General features: G+C 59.1%; 2 protein-coding genes across 3 annotated transcripts in view; one reads left to right on the forward strand and one right to left on the reverse strand.

Annotated features, from left to right (window-relative positions):
- DNAH1 (dynein axonemal heavy chain 1) overlaps positions 1-5,912 on the forward strand; it is a 75,375-nt gene extending 69,463 nt beyond the window's left edge. The window contains exons 68-78 of the mRNA XM_072044364.1: positions 70-228; positions 676-807; positions 1,279-1,449; positions 1,869-2,048; positions 2,136-2,312; positions 3,066-3,236; positions 3,407-3,537; positions 3,880-4,024; positions 4,263-4,469; positions 4,873-5,107; positions 5,381-5,912. Coding sequence (XP_071900465.1) covers positions 70-228; positions 676-807; positions 1,279-1,449; positions 1,869-2,048; positions 2,136-2,312; positions 3,066-3,236; positions 3,407-3,537; positions 3,880-4,024; positions 4,263-4,469; positions 4,873-5,107; positions 5,381-5,502 — 1,830 coding nt within the window. The 3' untranslated portion in view covers positions 5,503-5,912. The remainder of the gene's footprint in view (positions 1-69; positions 229-675; positions 808-1,278; positions 1,450-1,868; positions 2,049-2,135; positions 2,313-3,065; positions 3,237-3,406; positions 3,538-3,879; positions 4,025-4,262; positions 4,470-4,872; positions 5,108-5,380) is intronic.
- On the reverse strand, positions 5,779-17,069 carry BAP1 (BRCA1 associated deubiquitinase 1). Of its 2 annotated transcripts, none has more exons than XM_038185946.2 (17): positions 16,915-17,069; positions 15,475-15,504; positions 15,319-15,373; positions 14,904-15,036; positions 14,444-14,563; positions 14,176-14,237; positions 13,956-14,098; positions 13,381-13,459; positions 12,160-12,283; positions 11,717-11,834; positions 11,101-11,288; positions 10,264-10,397; positions 9,019-9,491; positions 8,818-8,924; positions 7,957-8,049; positions 7,434-7,506; positions 5,779-7,259 (listed from the first exon to the last, which is right to left on the reverse strand). In XM_038185946.2, the coding sequence occupies exons 1-17, from the start codon at positions 16,949-16,951 to the stop codon at positions 7,126-7,128; spliced, it is 2,103 nt and encodes a 700-aa protein (XP_038041874.1). In that variant the 5' UTR covers positions 16,952-17,069; the 3' UTR covers positions 5,779-7,125. The 2 variants fall into 2 exon arrangements, with proteins under 2 accessions (XP_038041874.1, XP_038041873.1); XM_038185945.2 differs by having other exon boundaries at positions 8,764-8,924.
- Positions 17,070-18,820: the final 1,751 nt, after the last annotated feature.

An 18,820-nucleotide genomic window follows, 5' to 3' on the forward strand; every position in this document is an offset into this window, starting at 1 on the left:
GCCACAGCGCAGCCACGGTGCACGCTGCCACTACAGCCCCTCCTCTACAACGAGCTGTCTGTGTTGCAGACCACTGACCTCTCCGTCGTGTTCAAGGAGTCCAGCGCCACCACCCCGCTCGTGTTTGTGCTGTCCCCAGGCACTGACCCAGCTGCCGACCTTTACAAGTTTGCTGAAGAGATGGAGTTCTCCAAAAAGCTCTCTGCCATTTCCCTGGGCCAAGGCCAGGTAAGCTGCTGGTGCTGAGCCAGGGCAGGACTGTCCTGCTGGCACTCCTGTGATCTCACCTGGCTCTGGGGAGGCCAAATGCCCTTGCAGGACAGTGACAGCATCCTCCTGCCCTAGGGCCCTCACTGTCCAATATTCTGCTAGCTGGAGGAGCCATTTCATCAGGGAGGGCTGCAGCTATTCCCCTGATAGAGCCCTCCAACTTCCTGAAGCCATCTCGAATTCTTCCATTACACCCTCCCACCCCACAGCCCACAGACTTGGTGAGGTTTGAAGGGCCCTTGCTGCACCCTCAGCAGATGGTGGTGGTTCAGTTGAGCCCCAGGGACAAAGCCAGGCTATCAATCTGGAAAGGGGTCCTGCCACCCAGCGGCATTGTCCCTGTCCAGCTCAGCAGGATGCAGCCTGGTGGACTGGGGTCTGATCTCCTCTCATCTGCCTCCTCAGGGCCCCCGTGCTGAAGCCATGATGCACAGTGCCATGGAGCAGGGCAAATGGGTCTTCTTCCAGAATTGCCACCTGGCCCCCAGCTGGATGCCTTCACTGGAGAGACTCATCGAAGGCATTAACCCCAACCAGGTAACACCCACCCCCTGGCTGAGGAAAACCTTTGTTCCCACCCCACACAACAGTTCTGCTGCCCAGCAGGCAGGTTTCTGTGCTCCCCTGGGATCTCCTCCTCCAGCTGCATTGCTTTGCAGGCAGCCCTGTTCCTCCTGCTCTGCGAACCGAAGGAAACCACCTCACCTGGTGGCCACTGGAGCAGGGGAACATGATATTTGCATCTCCCCTCTCCCAGAGGACTGCAGCTTTGCCACTGCTGTAGCCATTTGCTGAGGCTTCCAGTCTTTGGGCCCTTTGGTGTCACGCACAGCCTTGGGCTTCCAGCAACCAGAGGCTTGCACTGAGCTGTTTTACCAAGCAGCTTCCCCTCTGAGAGGGAAACTGGAGCACCAGGAGGAGCCCAGACCTAGTTCCAGCCCACCCACAAGTTCCCCAACAAACCAGGGCATCGGTGCAGGGAGCACTCACTGCCTCCTGACCCCCTAGGTGCAGCAGGATTTCCGCCTCTGGCTCACCAGTCTGCCAAGCAACCACTTCCCTGTGTCCATCCTCCAGAACAGCTCCAAGGTGACCATTGAGCCCCCCCGCGGGGTCAAGGCCAACCTGCTCAAGTCATACAGCAGTTTCAGCGATGACTTCTTGACTTCCTGCTCCAAGGTAAGGAAGGCCCAGGTTCTGCTCCCCAGTCTGTGCCTGCTCCTATGCACGTGCTCCCCCAGCCTTGTCTTTGGGTACAGATCTTCTCTCCTAGAGCCCTCACACGACAGAAAAGGGCTGGTGGAAGCTCTCGTAAGCCTACACCTACTCTGTGAGGAACCAATTAGAAGTTTCAATGTGAGAAACAGAAGCAGCAGCATTGTGGAGGCCTGGTGAAGACACTTGTGAACTTCTTGAAGCAAGGGAGCAGGCTCACGACCTTCCTTAGTGCAGCAGCTTGTCTGAGGTTTCTGCCTCTGCGGGCTCCATGCTGAGTTGGTGCATGTCATTTTTTCCCTGCCACTAGGTCCCAGCAGGAGCTTACCTCATCCAACACCTCCCAAGCTGAGCACCTCTTCTCCCTGCTTCTCTTCCCACAGATCACAGAGTTTAAATCCTTGTTGCTGTCACTCTGCTTCTTCCACGGGAACATGCTGGAGAGGAGGAAGTTTGGCCCTCTGGGGTTCAACATCCCCTACGAGTTCACAGACGGAGACCTCCGCATCTGCATCAGCCAACTAGAGATGTTCCTGAATGAATACACAGATATCCCGTACAAGGTGGGGGTGTGAGCCGGCCCCTCCTGGGCAGAGGGTAAGCTCACAAAGCGTGCACGGGACAGAAAGCTGTTGTGGGGTCCCTCACAGGTACTGAAGTACACGGCTGGGGAGATCAACTACGGAGGCCGCGTGACTGATGACTGGGACAGACGTTGCATCATGAATATTTTGGAAGATTTCTACAAGCCTGAGGTTCTCATTCCGGAGTTTGCTTATTCTGAATCTGGGATCTACAAACAGATCAGTACTGCCTCAGACCTCAATGTAAGTACGTGTGTAACGGTGCACGGCTTCATAAATCTGGGCGGGGATGTCAGCGTAGTACAATGGGGCTGTACTTTTCCCTGAAACCCACAGCTTTTCCATTTCCCTGGGGAATTTAAGTTTGTAAGAAACTGGGGATCATCAGCGGTTTCCGGGAAGCTGCATCTGATTTAAGCAACAGGAAGAAAATCTTGTCCATGTGCACAGGAGGAAGTTGTAGCTATTGCCAGAATTCCCCATCTGAAGGCAGTTCTGCTCTGAACCACTTTGATGTCACATACCTAAAGTGCCTGAAGAGCTTTGTGCAGAGGTCACTACAGGAGGCTCACTGCCAAGCTGCCCACTCTTGTAGAATACATTTGTTTTGACACAAGTGTGATTTAATTCCCCGGTCAAACCATAAACTAGGGCTATAGCTTCCGTTCAGCCACTACAGCTGGCTCCAAGGAGCTGCCACCCCCTCAGCGTCCCCTTCTGCGTCAGCCACTGCCCCTGCGTCAAAGCTGGGAGTTACATTTCCTGGCTGAACAGGAGACAAGGAGCTGTGTAAAAGTCAGAATCTCAAGCCCTAAAACAAGGAATAGCTTCCACCTGTACCTGCAGGTTTGTGGTCTGCTGGGTTTAGCTCATCAAGCAGCCCTGGTTGTAGTTCTTTCTTTCTGGCTAGACCCATGGAAGCCCTAAAGGGTGCCCACAGATCTGGGGCTCCCAGACCTGCTGTCTGTCTCACAGCCCTTGTGGCTTCTTCTCCAGGGGTACCTGCAGTACATCAGAAGCCTGCCGCTCAACGACAGCCCGGAGCTCTTCGGGTTACATGAGAACGCCAACATCACCTTTGCTCAGAAGGAGACCTTTGCCCTGCTGGGGGCCATAATGCAGCTGCAACCCAAGATGTTGACGCTGGGCGGCCGCAGCAGGGAGGAGGTGGGTGCCCCCTTCACATCTGTGCATGCAGGAACACCAGCTCTCAGCAGGAGCAACACCAGCACCACGCTGCCTCCCAGCTGATGGCACTGCCATCGGGGTCGTGGTCCTCTCTTTTCCCAGCGGCTGCAGCCAGCAGGATGCTAACCTGCTCTCTGCTTGCTTTCCAGCTCGTGGAGGAGACCTCAAGGGACATCCTGGCAAAGCTGCCTGCCCTCATGGACTTGCAGGAGGTGATCCGCAAATACCCGCTGCTCTATGAGGAGTCCATGAACACGGTGCTGGTGCAGGAGGTGATCAGGTAACCCCTTGTGGGGTCCTGTCCTGGGCCAGAAATCTGCTGGGATGTGCGTGCCCCTGCTTCCACCCCTGCCCCCTTCCCCAAGGGACTTCATTGGTGGCAGGGCAGTGGCAGCAATGGTCATGACTTTGCTGTCCTAGACAGTGCCTCCAGCTGCTCCCTGTTGTGTAGGGGCTGATCAGTGGCTCCGTCTGCTTCTGGCAGCAATCCAGGGCTCGGGGAAGGGGGCAGTTACAAGGGCCCCATCCAAGAGGATGGAAGATGAAGGTTACATGGGGTTTTGCAAGCCCTGTACCAGGTCACTCTGATCCCTCCGCAGAAACATCAGCTTTTTCTCTGTAGGTACAACAGCCTCCTGGAGGTGATTGCTCAGACACTGAAGGATTTGCTGAAAGCTCTCAAGGGCCTGGTTGTGATGTCTTCTCAGCTGGAGCTGATGGCCGACAGCTTGTACAACAACGCCGTCCCTGCAATGTGGAACACCAAGGTACACCTCCCAGCCAGCCCAGCTGCCCGGGGAAGCTGGACAAATACCACAGCTGGGCTGGGCTGTCTCACACTACACAAAGCCCCTGGGGCTTGCAGATGTCTCCTGCCTCATGCAGGAGGTTCTCAGCCTTAGGCTGGATGAATCCCTGGGCTCTGGACAGCTGTCAGCAACTCAGGCACGAGGTTTAGGGTATCCTTGTATGAATTCACCACCTTCCCCTGTTGGTCCCCCACAGGCCTACCCCTCGCTGAAGCCCTTGGCATCCTGGGTGAACGACTTGGTGCAGCGGATTGAATTCCTGAAGAAATGGATCAACGACGGGATCCCCTCCGTCTTCTGGATCAGCGGGTTCTTCTTCCCCCAGGCTTTCCTCACGGGGACACTGCAGAACTTCGCCAGGAAGTCTGTTATCTCCATCGACACGATCTCATTTAGCTTCCAGGTGAGTGACTCAGCCAGATTTCTTGCTGGATTGCTTGGGAATTTGCTGATGGAACAAAGCAGCACGCAGGCCTAGTTCTAGCCCCAGCCTGCTCAAACGTGGAGCCAATTGCTGCATGGGGAGCCCAGCATCGGAGATGTGCTCAGATACGTACACCAGCACCACCAGGCACCGTCACGAGGCAACCAGCAACTCTCCCTCTCTCCAGACCTGCTCACATTTCTCTCTCCAGGCTTTTCCTCAGGCTGCTGGAAAACCCAGCCAGCACCTCCAAGAGCTGGGGCAGGTTTTGGTAGCAGTGACTTAGCCAAGAGCAGCGTAAAGGGTTTTGGGGGAGGTCCTGGGAGGCTGAGCCTCCACAGCTGTGCCTCGCTCACAGCCCTGGGCCTGCTCTCCTCCACAGGTGATGAAGGAGTCAGCAAGCGAGCTCGCTCACCCTCCTGCCGAGGGCTGCTACATCCACGGCTTGTTCCTCGAAGGCGCCCGCTGGGACCCCTCTGCCTTTCAGTTGGCAGAGTCCCGGCCCAAGGAGCTTTACACCGAGATGGCAGTCATCTGGCTGCTTCCTGTCCCCAGCCGCAAGCCTCCAGCCACTGGCATCTACCTGTGCCCCATTTACAAGACGCTCACTCGTGCAGGTAGGTGCCCTGAAGACAGGCCTCTGAAAACAGAGCCCATAGAGCTAGCTAGGACAGACAGCCCAGGAGAGGCTGCAGAGCTCTTCTGCCTCCTGCTGTGCACTGGTATTGGAGCAAGGAAAAACGGGATTGTGCCTGCTCTGGTTGTGGAGTGGAGCCCTCACCCTAAAATACTCTGGGATGGGACATGGGGTCACTTGTAGGGGACTGCTGCAGCTGCCCAGGCAGCCGGGCTGCGGTACCACCCTCCCTCCTTTGCTTCCCCCCATCCAGGAACGCTATCGACCACAGGCCACTCCACCAACTACGTGATCGCTGTGGAGCTCCCTACGGACAAGCCCCAGCAGCACTGGATCAAACGGGGCACAGCCTTGATCTGCTCCCTGGACTTCTAGCTGGGGAACCTGCGCTGGCAGGGGAAGCACCAGGGGCAGGCACTGACAGGTACCAACCCCTGCCCCTCCTCCTGAGCTGCTCCTCACACCCTTCACTGTAACTGTAAAGCTCAGCTCCACCAGCAATCACATTCACTTGTTGTTGCTGCAGCCCCCACACTTGCTCCAAGTTTTTAGCACCCCAGAAGAGCTGCCAGTTTGTCAAAAATACAGCAATGGACCCAGCTCCAGTGCTTACAGGTGGCTCACCCTTCCCTCCCACCCCTGTCCCTTGGATGGCTGTTACAGGATAGCTTTATTCCTTCAGATCCATTATGTACAGTACTTGGTATCAGACACAGCAAGAAGAAGGATTTTGCTTTCCTTCAACAAATCTTCAACAAATAAAAAAAAAAGACAGTTTCATTCCACAGTGAAGATCTGTACAAATTTTCCCGTTCAGCAAATTCAGTCCTCTCCTGTCTCTGTTCCCCTTGTCCCCAGCTCAGCTCCTCCTGCCTTCACCTCTGGGGAGAGGCACCACCAACCTTTGGCTTCTGAGATTTCTGCCAGGCTGCTGAGGATGGGGGAGAAAACCATTTGCAGGAGCGCTGATGGGGCTGGTAGGAAGGCTGTGCCAGTGTGCTGCAGTACGAACCAGGGCACTGCCCACACCAGCCAGCTCTTGGGTGGCAACCAGTGAGGAGCTTGGGCAGGAGAAGCAGTTTTGGGCTGCCCCCGGTTTGTCTGCCCATGAGGCTCCCTTTGTGCCTTGGGTATTACACTGTCACCTCTTCCCCCCCTGAAAGGCTTCATCAAGGGCACCAAGGCACCTCCAGATCCAGCTTCCACCCCAGCACCAAGGCCAACCCGGGACAAGGGCTGGAGCAACCCTGTGTGACCCAAAGGCACCAGCCAGGGCCACAGAGCTGGTCCCTAGGAGAGCAGGTGTGGAAGTAGGGCCCTCCAGCACCCCCACAGGGCTGGGGACAAGTGGGCAATGCCCAAAGGAGAGCCTGGCTGGGTGGGGAGGTGGCACTGCCATCCCTGGAGCATCAGCCAGCTCAGGGAACGGGGCAGCACAGAGCTGCATTCACGCAGGCCCAGCCGTACTGGAGAACAGCTCCGTCCAGGAGCCAAAGTGTGGTTCAGAACCAGAACATAAATTTTGTGAAGGGAGGGAGACAAACAGAAAACAGCCGTGAGTGGCTTGGGGAAGCACAGAGCTGAAGGCCTGCACACACAGGACACAAGCCACAGCCAGCTGCGGCCAGCACAGCCTCACACCAGTGGCACCAGTGTCCCCACACCGGGCCCACCACTACCAGGTGGGCTCTGCCCCTCCTGCCACAGTCCTCAGCCACGGCACGGAGACACAGGCCCAGGGCGTCTGCGCGTGGCCATGGCCCAGGGGGGCAGCTCAGGCTCGCCTGGTGCTGCAGGGTCTCTCCTTGAGACAAGGCAGTTCTGCCTTTCACAACTCAGGCTCGGAGGAAAACCCAATTTCCATTTGTCCCGAGGCTCCACCTCAGCCAAGGGCTTCTCACTGGGGTCCCTCTTCCTTGGGCAAAGGGTAAGATACATCCAAGTGCCACTGCCCAAAGCCCCAGGGGCCAGTTCCTCACAGTCTTGACCCCAAGGCTACTACTGACGCTTGGCTTTGTACGGACGGGAGCGTTTCCGGCGGTCGGGCTTCCTCTGCTTGTGGAGACGGCCGATGCTGACTCCCTGCCGCCTGCGGACGGAGATGTTCTGCTCCACAAGACTGGCCAGCATGCCTGCAGGGACAGAGGCAGCACAGCTGCTGTAACAAAGTGCTGCAGATGGCCAGCACGCGCTGGAGAGGGTGCTGGCATTACTGACACCAAATCACAGCCCTCCCTCTCTCACCCCAAGCCCACAGAGCTCCCCGCAGCTGAACCTGAATCCCACACCTTGTTTCCACATCTCACCTTCCTGCGCCAGCATGGAGATGAAGGTACAGATGAACTCATCGTAGTTGTGGGTTCTCCTCTGGTCATCAATCTACAAATAGAATGCAGATTCATACATAACTACAGATGGGGCAGGGAGAAAGGAGAGCTCACAGGCCAAGAACCGGTGTAGTGCCTGGCCCAGCCCCAGGCTGAGGGGAACAGAGCAGGAAGGGTCTCAGCCCCCAGCCCAGCACACAAGAAGGCACAGGAGGAACCCTGCCAGGCCTCCAGGCCCTTCCTCCTAGCAGTGCTGATGCTCAGCAGTGTCCCAGCTGCACAGCTCCTCCACCCTCCTCCAGCCTGGGCTGCCCAGGGGCCTCAATCTGCTCTAGGAGGAGCGCTCCCATACCTGGCTGCTTGGTAACAGGACAGACCTCAGGTGTTCCCATCACTCTTCTCAGCTGAACCACCCTCCCTCCACTTTGACATAAGCTTGACCACAGATGGAAGCAATCAGGGATCTAAATCGGCAACATAAATGATCCAGCAACAAACACACCTTGAATTTCTTCCTCTTCTCCACCTCTTCCTTCAGGCAGGCCTCGTAGTTTGCAATCTCTGCCTCCACACACTTCAGCAGTGCCAGCAGCTCCTGACAGGACCAAGCAGAGCAAACATGAGCAGACGGTCCCGTGCCTGCCAGCACACAGCCCTAGAGCTGCAGGGGTGAGCTGGGGGTGTTCCTCGCTGTGCTAGGATTCATCAAAACAAAAAAACACTTGCCAGAGAGGGGAAAAAAAATAAAGTAGCATTTCAGTATAGGGAACATCTGAGTGAGGATAATCAATCAGCTGGTGCTAAGGCTAGCCACAGGTGAGCTGTTGTTCACAGGCATATTCTGCCTGAGCCCAGCCCTGGTTCTTTTCACTAACACAGCTTGAGGATTTCCCTTCTGAGTAAAACAGAAGACGTTTCCAGGCAGCTATCCTGCAGGGAGACCTCCGTGTGCTCGTGCTGCCCAAGCCTGGTCTTGTTGCTGGCTAGGGGGCAGAGACAGGCAATAAAGTTAGGACAGGCTGGGAGCTGGGCTGCCAAGGGACCTGGGCAGGGTCTCAGCAGGGTCCCAAAGTAGAGCACGGAGAACATCCCAACCGCAGGAAGCAGCAGCTCTACCCGCTGCCAACACGGGTGTCCCAAGAGGATACGAGGCACAAAACCTGCACTGCCCTGTGCCTCAAGGCACAGCGGTGGTGGCACGCAAGCGGGACACCGTGCACATGTGGTTCGGTCACTGCCGGTGCTGCTGCGTCTCTGGGCGAGTACAGGGGGCTCCGTGTTCCTAGGGCCGTCGCAGCACAAAACTCACCTTGGGAGAATACTTTTCCCCCCCAGGGTGATCACTGGTCCTGCCAAGTCCCACCTTCTCTTTGCTGTCACCGGCCTCACTGCCCTCCTTCTCCTCCAGTTTGATGGCAACCTGGGCCTCTTCACCGGGTTTGATGGACAAGGGGGAGCTTTTCCCCCCATCTGCGCACAGGAGAGAAGCGTTAGGAGCCACAGCAAAAGGACGCAGCCCCATCACCACGGGGCACCACCCCCCCAAGGGACTGCGGGCACCTACCTGCAACAGCCAGCGGGCAAAAGACGCCATCCTCTGTGAGGTGCAGCAGCCCGGAGCTGATGATGGGCCCCAGGTCCCTGACGGCCCGGTTGTAGCGCATGCAGTCGATGCGCAGCAGCCCGTCCTCCTCGCCGAAAAGGACCTTGGAGATGTGGGAGGTGACGGGGCTGGAGGGGCGGGTGGGGTTGGCCGAGCGGATGGGAGAGCGCAGCGGGGAGTTGAAGGCGCTGCCGATCTCGGAGGCAGTGTCGGTGCTCTCGTTGCTGGGGGTGGGAGAGGGCTGGGAGTGAGTGACAACCGCCACAGCAGCTCCGCTGCTGCTCGTCTTGATGGACAGGGGGATGGAGAGGTCCTTCTGCGACTCTTTCAGCTTCTCAGCCAGGACGTTGATGGTGTTCGGCTGGAGGACAGAGAGCTGGCCGTCCGCAGCCCCTGCTGCGTGCTCTTGCTTTACTTGCCCTTTCCTTTTGTACCTGCCCAGGGATGCAGAAGGGAAGGTGAAGGCGGGGGGAAGGAGCTGGGGGGCCCAGCTGCAGCAGCACGGGCACTGCCAGCCCCACACTCAGCACCTGAGGCCGTGTGCTAGGATGAAGCAAGGCCTGGAACGTTTCTAGGTTGCTCTCGTTGCCACCAGCATCTCTGGCAGCAGCCCACCCCACCAAGCTGCTAGCTGCAGGTACCCCTACAGAGTGGTGTAAAAATGAAGCCCCCCAAGCACAGCACACCACATTTCCTCAACCACCAAGCACCCTGATGTGCAGCTGACACCCTCTGCCCAAAAAGCCCGGTAATTTATCAGCTATGAGGTGACCTTCCCCATATTGAGCTCCACTACCCACACAGCAACCAGAAAAGCCCTAGGAGAAAGAAAAGCAAAGCTGGGCAGGCTACGAAGGAGCCCCCCCCAGTGCTGGCCCATTCATTTTGTTCAGGAATGTTTGGAGAAGGGGGGAAGCAGAGAAGTCCCAGATACACAGTTACTCAGGGCAGCCCAAATTCAGAGTTGATTATGAAGAGCACCAGAAGGGTTTCACAAAATCCAAGGAGTGAACAGTAAAATGCCAGGCAAATTAAAAAACAGTCCAGATTGCACACACGTTGCAGTCACAGACTGTAACACAGCTAATCATCCTCAGGAAAGAGATCTGGAAGTCACTGCAAGCAATTCTGCGAAGGTCAGCACCCCTCAGAGCCAGGCACACAGCTAAGCCTCCCTCTGTCCTCTGCCTCAGCTCGAGCCGTTACCTGATGGCTGAGTTGGTGTTACGAACTTCCTCTTCCTCATCATCATCGTAGTCATCCTCATCATCTGAGTACTGCTGGTGCTGTCGGACTGGGACCCGGCTGCGACCCACTCCTGCCGCCAGGTCTTCCTCCTCCTGCAAAACACCACCGCTGACAGCCTGCCGACTGCTGGGTGAGGAGGAAGAACCTCGTGGACAGAACTCCTGTGTACACTTGCTCAGCTGGAAATCACTGCTCCCTGTGCCCCTGAGGAACAGCTGCCTCTCGTGCAACTGCTCTGGCTGTGAGCTTGTCCGTGGTACTTCTGGATCAAGCTCGGTGCAGACCAGGACCTGGATGCAGAGTGTCAGCAGCCAGGAGACACCCAAGCTCACAGTTTGGGTCCATTTAAGCATTACTGGCTTGAGTATACCCAGGTCAGCAGCAAAAAAGGGAGCTGGGCTCTGTCCTTTGCCACCCCACAGCCCTCAACCCAGATCTTCCCCAGTCCTCCAACAGCAGCTCCTGGATGTGGTTCCCATGGGAAGCTTTTTCCTCTGCACTTGAGCATGAAGTCTGCATGAGCAAACTGTCCCTGCCCAGCCCCCTTCACTCCAACATCAATGTTCCCCCACAATGCAGTGATTCACACCAACCGAGCGACCCACGTTAGAGCCAACCTCTTCTGTCGGGTCATTTTTTTACCCCTCTGTCCTTCCAGCCTGAGCAGCACGAGGGCAGGCGCACGGGGAGGCAGGGAAAGGGCCGAGACCTGCTCAGCAACAACCACCTGGAGGCGGGAGACTCGGAGCAGAAGGCCAGCAGCACCCCTGAGAGGAGCCTGGAGCTCCAACCCACCTGCATGGGCGACTTGGCGTAGTTGTGATTATCCAGGAAGGCCGGCAACCTCTGCATGATGGGGTTGGGGTTTGCCGGAGGCGCCCCGTTGATGGTGCTTGCTGACGTCTTCACCACTGGCTTGGAGCGGGTGGGTGGGCTCTGTGTGGCCACGGGGTGCCCCTGGCTCGTGTGCTCATCAGTGCTGTCTGCAACACAGGCACCGCGCAGCCTCTCACTTCCACTGCTGGCTACTCAGCGCCCTCTGCCACCCCTCTCCTGCCCCACGTAACAGAAGAGCTCGTACGCTCCACCAGAGCACAAGCAGAGCATCACAGCCACTTCCCATCCCACTTTCAGCCATCACAAGTGTCCCCAAACTTAAGTCCTCGCCCTTTTCAAGCTCCGTTTCCCTCCAACACTCCTCCCAGGCACTCTGGTATCTACAGCAGGCCTGGTCAGCCACATCCCAGCACACTGCACATGGAGCTGGGGTCAGAGGAAAAGAAAAACGAAGCCAACCATAGAAGTTTCTCAAGCTCCAGGTCAGCCAGACACCATCACCAGCCTATGCCAGGATGTGCTCGCTTCAGAGCGGGCCACGCTGGCTTGAAACACCCCTGGCATGGGGACCTACCTGGATGGGTGCTCTCTGGAGCCACAGTCTTGCTGCTGGCTGGCTTTGTCTCTTCGGTAGACTGAGATTCCTGAGACTTCTGGGTCTGGATCAGCTCAGGCTGAGTGACTCGGATAAGCTTGAAGGCAAATGATGGAGCAGAAGTGAGCACTGGAGCAGGGCAACCCAAAGCACACCGCTCCCCCTAGGGCATCACCGAGGGAGAATTTGCGAGGGCAAGCCAACCTCTGAGCACCCACGCACACAACAACCACCAGCTTTATGGACAACCTCCCAGGTGAGCAGCAACAAGGGTATCTCCTCTTCCCAGAGGAGGTCTCACAAAGAGGAAAAAACAAACAAAAAAGAACCATGCAGGGTCCCTACAGCACAGCGAGATCCCCTGAGAGCAGAGCCTGTTACCATCTGAACCCTGTACTCCCTCGGGACCCGGGCTCTCCTACCTGCTGCAAGGCCTCCAGCACGGTCTGGCGGTTCATCTTCAGGATGTGAAGCTTGGACTCGTACTTCATCCTCCGATCGGGCACCACTGCCATCAGGTTGAAACGGATGTCGTGGTACGGCTCCCTGCGGGGAGTCAGAGCAGACCTCACGCTGACCGACCCCTGCGGCACTCCGCTAGCTCCGGGCCTCCAACGAGGCCGTGCCTCTGACCACCACCCTCTGAACCTGGCTGTTCAGCCAGGCTTCAAAACACCTCGCTGCCTGCTCATCTGACACCATAACGCTGCTGCTTCTCTACAGGAATCTCCCGGGAGACAGATCAAAAGCCTCGCTGAAATCAAGGCAGAGAATATCCACGTCTCTTCCCTCATCCACAAGCCAGTCACCTCATCCCCAGGAGGATGCCTGGTAGGCCAGGCACCACTGCCCCTCGGTGTGCTTCACGCTGACTACCTCTGATCACCTTCCTGTCATTCACGTGGCTGGAAATGGTTTCCAGGACGAGCTGTCACATCACAGTTCCAGGGGTCCAGGTAAGGCTGACTGGCCTGCAGTTCCCTGGGCTCTCCCTCTGACCTTCTTGAAGGCAGAAGTGACATTTGCTTTCCTCCAGTCCCCAAATTCCTCTCCCAGCTGCCCAGATCAGCACCTGCCCTCCAGCAGACACCAGGAGGGCTGAAGTCCCCCATGGGGAACACGAGGCTACTTCCAGCTGTCTGTGGAAGGCCTCACCCACTCGTCTTCCTGGTTGGGCAGCCCACAGCTGACACCCGCTGCGATGCCACCCGTACCCATCCCCTCTCTAATCCTATCCCTCGAGCTCTCAGCTGGCTCACGATCCACCTCCATGAACCCAACAGGACCGCAGTCCCGCAGCTGCGCACAGATCCCTAATTCCTCGTGTTTCCTCCCCACACTGCAGGCAGCAGCGTTCAGACTTCTGCCCGCACCAGGAGGCCCGGCCCAGGACCAGCAGCCCCATTCTCTCTCCCTTCAGCAAACCGGGACCCGACGTGGCCACACGGGGCTTCGCAGGGACTGCACCGCACCGAGCACAGCTCCTCCGCATGCTCCAGGGCAGGGGCAAAGAAAGGGACCAGGCAGCACACCCACACCCCTCCCAAGCAATGTTCTCACCCCCACAACTCATCAGAGCCCGGCAGAAATGACCCAGGGGCAGAGGAGATGACCCAGAGCCCGCAGCAGGGCTGGGACATTACCCTGCAGTGGCCAGGCCGATGCGCTCCATGATCACCCTCCTGGCTTTGTCTGTCCATTCTTCGTCGTCAGCCCACGGCCCTGGAGAAAGGCAGAGCCAGAATTAGGAGCACAGAAACAGAAACAAAGCCCTAGCAGGGATAAGCACGTGTCTGAAAGACAGAACGGAGCAGCCAGATTGTGAGAGGAGCAACCCAAGCAGTACTGCTGGGGACCTCAGGCCTCAGCACGCAGCAGTTATTTGGCACAGGGAGCAGTGAGGAGGGGACAGGTTCTGCTCGTGATGCCACATCGCCGAGCTGCAGAGGGACCTCACAGCCCTCAGCAACTGTGGAGGAAAGCAGCACAGCTGGAAAAAAGCAACATGATGCATCTAGAAATAATTGCTTTCTACACAAAGGCTCCAATGCAGAGGCTCCAAAAGGAGCTGTCAAAACTCAGGACGAATCTGGGAGCCGCTGGAATGATTCTCCACGAAGCCCAGCTAAAGCTCACTAACAATGAAAGACAACACAACGTGGGCAAACCAGGCTGTCCCTCCAACTGTGTCAACGAGCGGTGGCGGGCAGGTTCTTACCGTGGTCGATGGGATAGACCTTCAGCCCGTCCAGCTCAAACAGCCGCCCCTTGATGGGGACGTAGCTGACGAAGTGAAAAGCCTCCATGGTTCGCACAGCGCTGATGCCGTTCTGCTTCTCCGGCAGGTGCCGCGGCTCCGGTCTGCGAGGGCGAGAGGCAGGAGGTGAGCGGGGAGCCCGCTCCGGCAGAACCACGCTGCGAGAGGCATCCTGGCTCACCTGGCATGGCTGTTGTGGGCCTTGGCCAGCTCGGGGGCGTTGCCGATGGCATAGCCTTTGCTCTGCAGAAGAGCAGGAGAGGGAAACAACAGAGAAATGGTAAGAAAATGCTAGGTGTGAAGGCAGGAGTGCATTTGATCACAGATCAAATTCGCAACGCTCAGGCAGCCAGGAAGGGCTGCGGAGAAGCCAGCTGACCACAGCAGGGTCCTGAGGGGAGCAGGAGAGGGCCACAGCACTGCACAGCCCTGCACACCTCTGCCCCTACCTCAGGGCTGAATCCTTTGGTGAAATCCTTCATGCGACTCAGCGTGGGGCCCAGGTCCACATTGTTGCAGTTCAAGAGGACGCTCAGCAGGGCGTGGGTGGCGCAGGAATTGGGGATCAGCTGGGGGGCGACACAAGGACCAGTTAGCAGCAGGAACAGTGCAACTGTTTGACGACCCCCCTGTCACCAGTAACCCAAAAACTGCTCGTGGAACAGCGACCTGAGGTACAGCTGCTCTCTCAGAGGGGCAGAGGAGATCGGCTTCCTCCAGCAGGCCCCAACGTGCCCCCGTGGGCACCTGCTGGCAGCACGGGCCCCAGTCAGGCTCTCAGCCCTCCCCTGGGTCCCTCCAAGCTGTGGCTCAGGGCAGAGACCCCCGGGAAGGAGATCTCCTTCCCCATCCGCAGCTCCTTTTGCCTCACCACCCAGGGGAGATCTCCCCAAGGTGCCCCCAGCCCACCTGGTGAGCAAAGAACATGTTATTGACGATGTCATCGTCGATCACCGACGTCTCATCCACCAGGGTCGAGACCTTGCGGCGCGAGCGGCGCTCCTCGATCCACTTGAAGAGGAAGATGAAGCCGTACACGGGGCTGTGGAGAGGAGTCACAGGCTGCAGCGCGCTGGGCAGAGCGCACACAGCTCTGGGGCTGCCCCACACCAGGTCTTGCTCTGTGCATTTTTGTGCCTGGGGCCCATCTGCCCTCGCAGCCTGCGGTGCCAGCCGGGTTACCACACGAGGAGCTCGCCCACCCCAACGCTGACCTCTGGGACCCATGGCCTTGTGTGCGCCCTTCCCAGTGCCTGGCGAGGAGCTCTCAGGCTCCCAGATGCATTTTGCTCAACAAAACCCCGCTTTCGAGCCCGTGACTTACCCCTGGCACTTGCTCTGCAGATCGTAAATCTCCTCGACCTGCACCCCCTTGACCCCTGCAAACAAAGGGCAGAAGCTGGTACCGAGGCTACCAAGAAAGGGCGAGAGGTAGCATCAAGCATGAAACCAGCTTCCCAGGAGGCCACCTCAGACTCACCAAAATCTTCGACCAGGAGCGTGAAGAGACCTGGAAAGGGACAAAACCCAAAGGTTACTTCTGGCCAGAGCGCAGAGGGGGCCACCACCAGCCCAGGGAGGACACGCGTGGCCCCAAGCCCTGGTGCAGCAAAGAGGAGCCAAAAGATTCATCAGCTTCTTCCTCTTTCTCCTGGGGTCCACATCCCCCACCAGAGGGGCTGGCAGGTGACACGGGGACAAGGCGAGGGACCTCCAGCAGCAGGAGGCCCCCCCCAACTCACACAAGTCACCCACTCCTCTATTTGGGGCAGTTGTGCGGAGCACCGAGGAGCTCCAGCGACATCCCACACCGTGGCACACCCCAGCTGCACCCCGCAGAGCCCCCCCAGGCTCGGAGCCCCCCCCGGGGCATCCTGACAGCACTCAGGCCCTGCCTCCCACCTCCCTCCCCCCCCTCAGCTCTGTTGTGCCTCCCCCACCCCACGGCCTCCCCCCGAGCCGATTGAGGCCTGGAGGTGCTTCCACCCCCACAGCACCCCCCCAAAACAACCCCCTCCCCACATACACCCCCCTCACAGTCCCCAAAACCCCAAACAACCCCCCCCACAGCCCCCCCATATACCCCTCACAGCCCCCCCACACCCCCTCAATCCCCACAGCCCCTTAACACTCCCCTTACAGCCCCCAAAACCCCAAACAGCACCGCCAACACTCACAGCCCCCACACAGCCCCCACACACCCCCTCAACCCTCCCCACAGGCTTCCCACCCCTCCCAGCCTCCCCATATCCCCCCCAATCCCTCCCAGCCCCCACAGCCCCCCACACTCCCCTCACAGCCCCCAAAACCCCAAACAGACCCCACACCTCTCACACCCCCCCACAGCCCCCCCCACCCCCCAAACACCCCCTCAACCCCCCCCTCCTCACAGCCCCCCCTCCCATAGCCCTCCCCATAGCCCCCCCAACCCCTCCCAGCCCCCCAACACTCCCCTCACGGCCCCCAAAACCCCAAACAGTACCCCTACCCCTCACAGCCCCCCCACACCCCCTCAACCCCCCCCCACAGGCTCCCCACCCCTCTCAACCCCCCCATAGCCCTCCCCATAGTCCCCCAACCCCTCATAGCCCCCACAGCCCCCCCACACTCCCCTCATGGCCCTCAAAACCCCAAACTGACCCCACACCCCATCTCCCCCCCACAGCCCCCTCACAGCCCCCCCACACTCCCTCAATCCCCACCCTCACAGGCTCCCCACCCCTCACAGACCCCCCATAGCCCCTCCCAGCCCCCACACCCCTCCCAACTCCCCCAAACCCCCCTCACAACCACCCCAACCCCTCACAGCCCCCCCATAGCCCCCCCACCCCCTCACACCCCCTCACAGGCCCTCCCGCCATAGGCCCACTCCCCCCCTCACGGCCCCCACCCTCCTCAGAGCCCCCCCCCGTTCCCTCACCGGGGTCGCTCTCGAGCTCCAGCCAGCCCTTATTCATCTTCCCGCGGCCCGGCCCGTGCCGCCATGTCCCGTCCGGCCCCGCCGCCGCCTCCCGGCCCCGCTCCGGGCCCCCCCCCGCTCCTCCTCCTCCTCCTCCTTCCCCCGGCCCCTTACGTCAGCACCGCGCGCCGCGTGACGTCACCGCGCCGCCAGCGCCGGGCGCGGGAGGCGGCGCCACAGAAAGGCCCCTGAGGGGGGGGGGGGGGCACAGGCTGAGGGGCGGCCCCATGAGGGGGGATCAGCCCCACACGGGGCTCGGCCCCACAGTTCAGCCCCACACAAGTCTGAGTCCCACAGCCCAGCCTCACAGGTCTGAGTGCCACAGTTCAGCCCCACACACCACTCAGCCCCACAGTTCAGCCCCACACAGGTCTTGAGTTCCACAGCTCGGTCCCACAACTAAGCCCCACTAAAGTCTGAGTTCCACAGGTCTGAGTCCCACAGCTCAACCACTTAGGTGGCTCAGCCCCACAACTCAACCCCATGCAGGTCTGAGTCCCACAGTTCAGTCCCACAGTTCAGCCCCACACAGGTCTGAGTCCCAAAGCTCGGCCCCATACAGGTCTGAGTCCTACAGTTCAGCCCCATGCACTTCTGAGTCTCACAGCTCAGCCCCACACAGATCTGGGTCCCACAGTTAAGCCCCACACAGGTCTGAGTCCCACAGCTCAGCCCCACACACGGCTCAGCCCCACAGTTCAGCCCCACGCAGGTCTGAGTCCCATAGGTGGCTCAGCCCCACACACGTCTGAGTCCCACAGCTCAGCTCAATGCAGGGCTCGGCCCCATACAGGTCTGAATCCCACAGTTCAGTCCCACAGCTCAGCCCCATGTAGGTTTGAGTCCCACTGGTGGCTCAGCCCCACACAGGTCTGAGTTCCACAGGTCTGAGTCCCACAGTTCAGCCCCACACAGGTGTGAGTCCCACAGCTCAAGCACACGCAGGTCTGAGTCCCACATTTCAGCCCCATTCAGCTCTGAGTCTCACAGCCCAGCCTCACAGAGGTCCAAGTCCCACAGTTCAGCCCCACAGTTCAGCCCCGCACAGGTTCGAGTCCCACAGCTCAGCCCCACACATGGCTCAGCCCCACAGTTCAGCCCCACACAGGTCTGAGTCCCACAGCCCAGCCCCACAGCCCCACGTGGGGCCAGGCAGCACACCCGGGGACTTTGCCCCCACCAAAGGCACCGCACACAGCCGTTGTGCTGCAGCACCAGTGCTCGTAAGGGAGGAGCGATGATATCACCCAGCCCGGGCTTTGTGCGAGCTATTTTGGGGTTTAATTATTATTATTTTCTTTCCCCTTCCTCTGCCTTCGAACAATGCCGGGCCCGGCGGGGCCGCGGTTCACACCATTGTGTGGGGCCGTGCTGCCCGGGGAAAGGGGAGATCCTTATCAGCCCGACTGCCGGAGCTCCCAGCAGGCGAGTGCCTCACCCACAGCGGCCTGCAGCACCCATAGCAGGGCAGAGATCTGCGTTTTGGGGAGGCCCTGGGGCTCAGCAGCCGCCCCCAAAACCCACCGCCCCCTCTGCCCATGCCCCCTGCCGTCCTGGTGCAGTTACTCCCCGGCTGCGGGACCTTACCCCAAGCCTCTCCCATGTTTACCCAGGGATGGATCGAAGGTACCCGCAGCCGTTTGCCACCCTCCCTGACCCTGCCCAGCCCCTAAACAGTTTGTGTTTTCCCTTGGGGGCAAGATGAGGGGTTGAAGCGGGGCCGGGGATGAGCCTGCGATCCCTTTCCAGGAACGGGAGCAGCAGCGCTGGCCCCGTGCCTGCCCTGCTTCTGCTTTTCCCCTTTCATACAAAGGCCGCTCTGCTTCCCAGCACAGAGGCTGGGCTCGGGCCAGGGGCTGTGCCGTGA

This window comes from Anas platyrhynchos, chromosome 13, assembly GCF_047663525.1.
Source record: "Anas platyrhynchos isolate ZD024472 breed Pekin duck chromosome 13, IASCAAS_PekinDuck_T2T, whole genome shotgun sequence".
Classification (NCBI taxonomy): domain Eukaryota; kingdom Metazoa; phylum Chordata; class Aves; order Anseriformes; family Anatidae; genus Anas; species Anas platyrhynchos.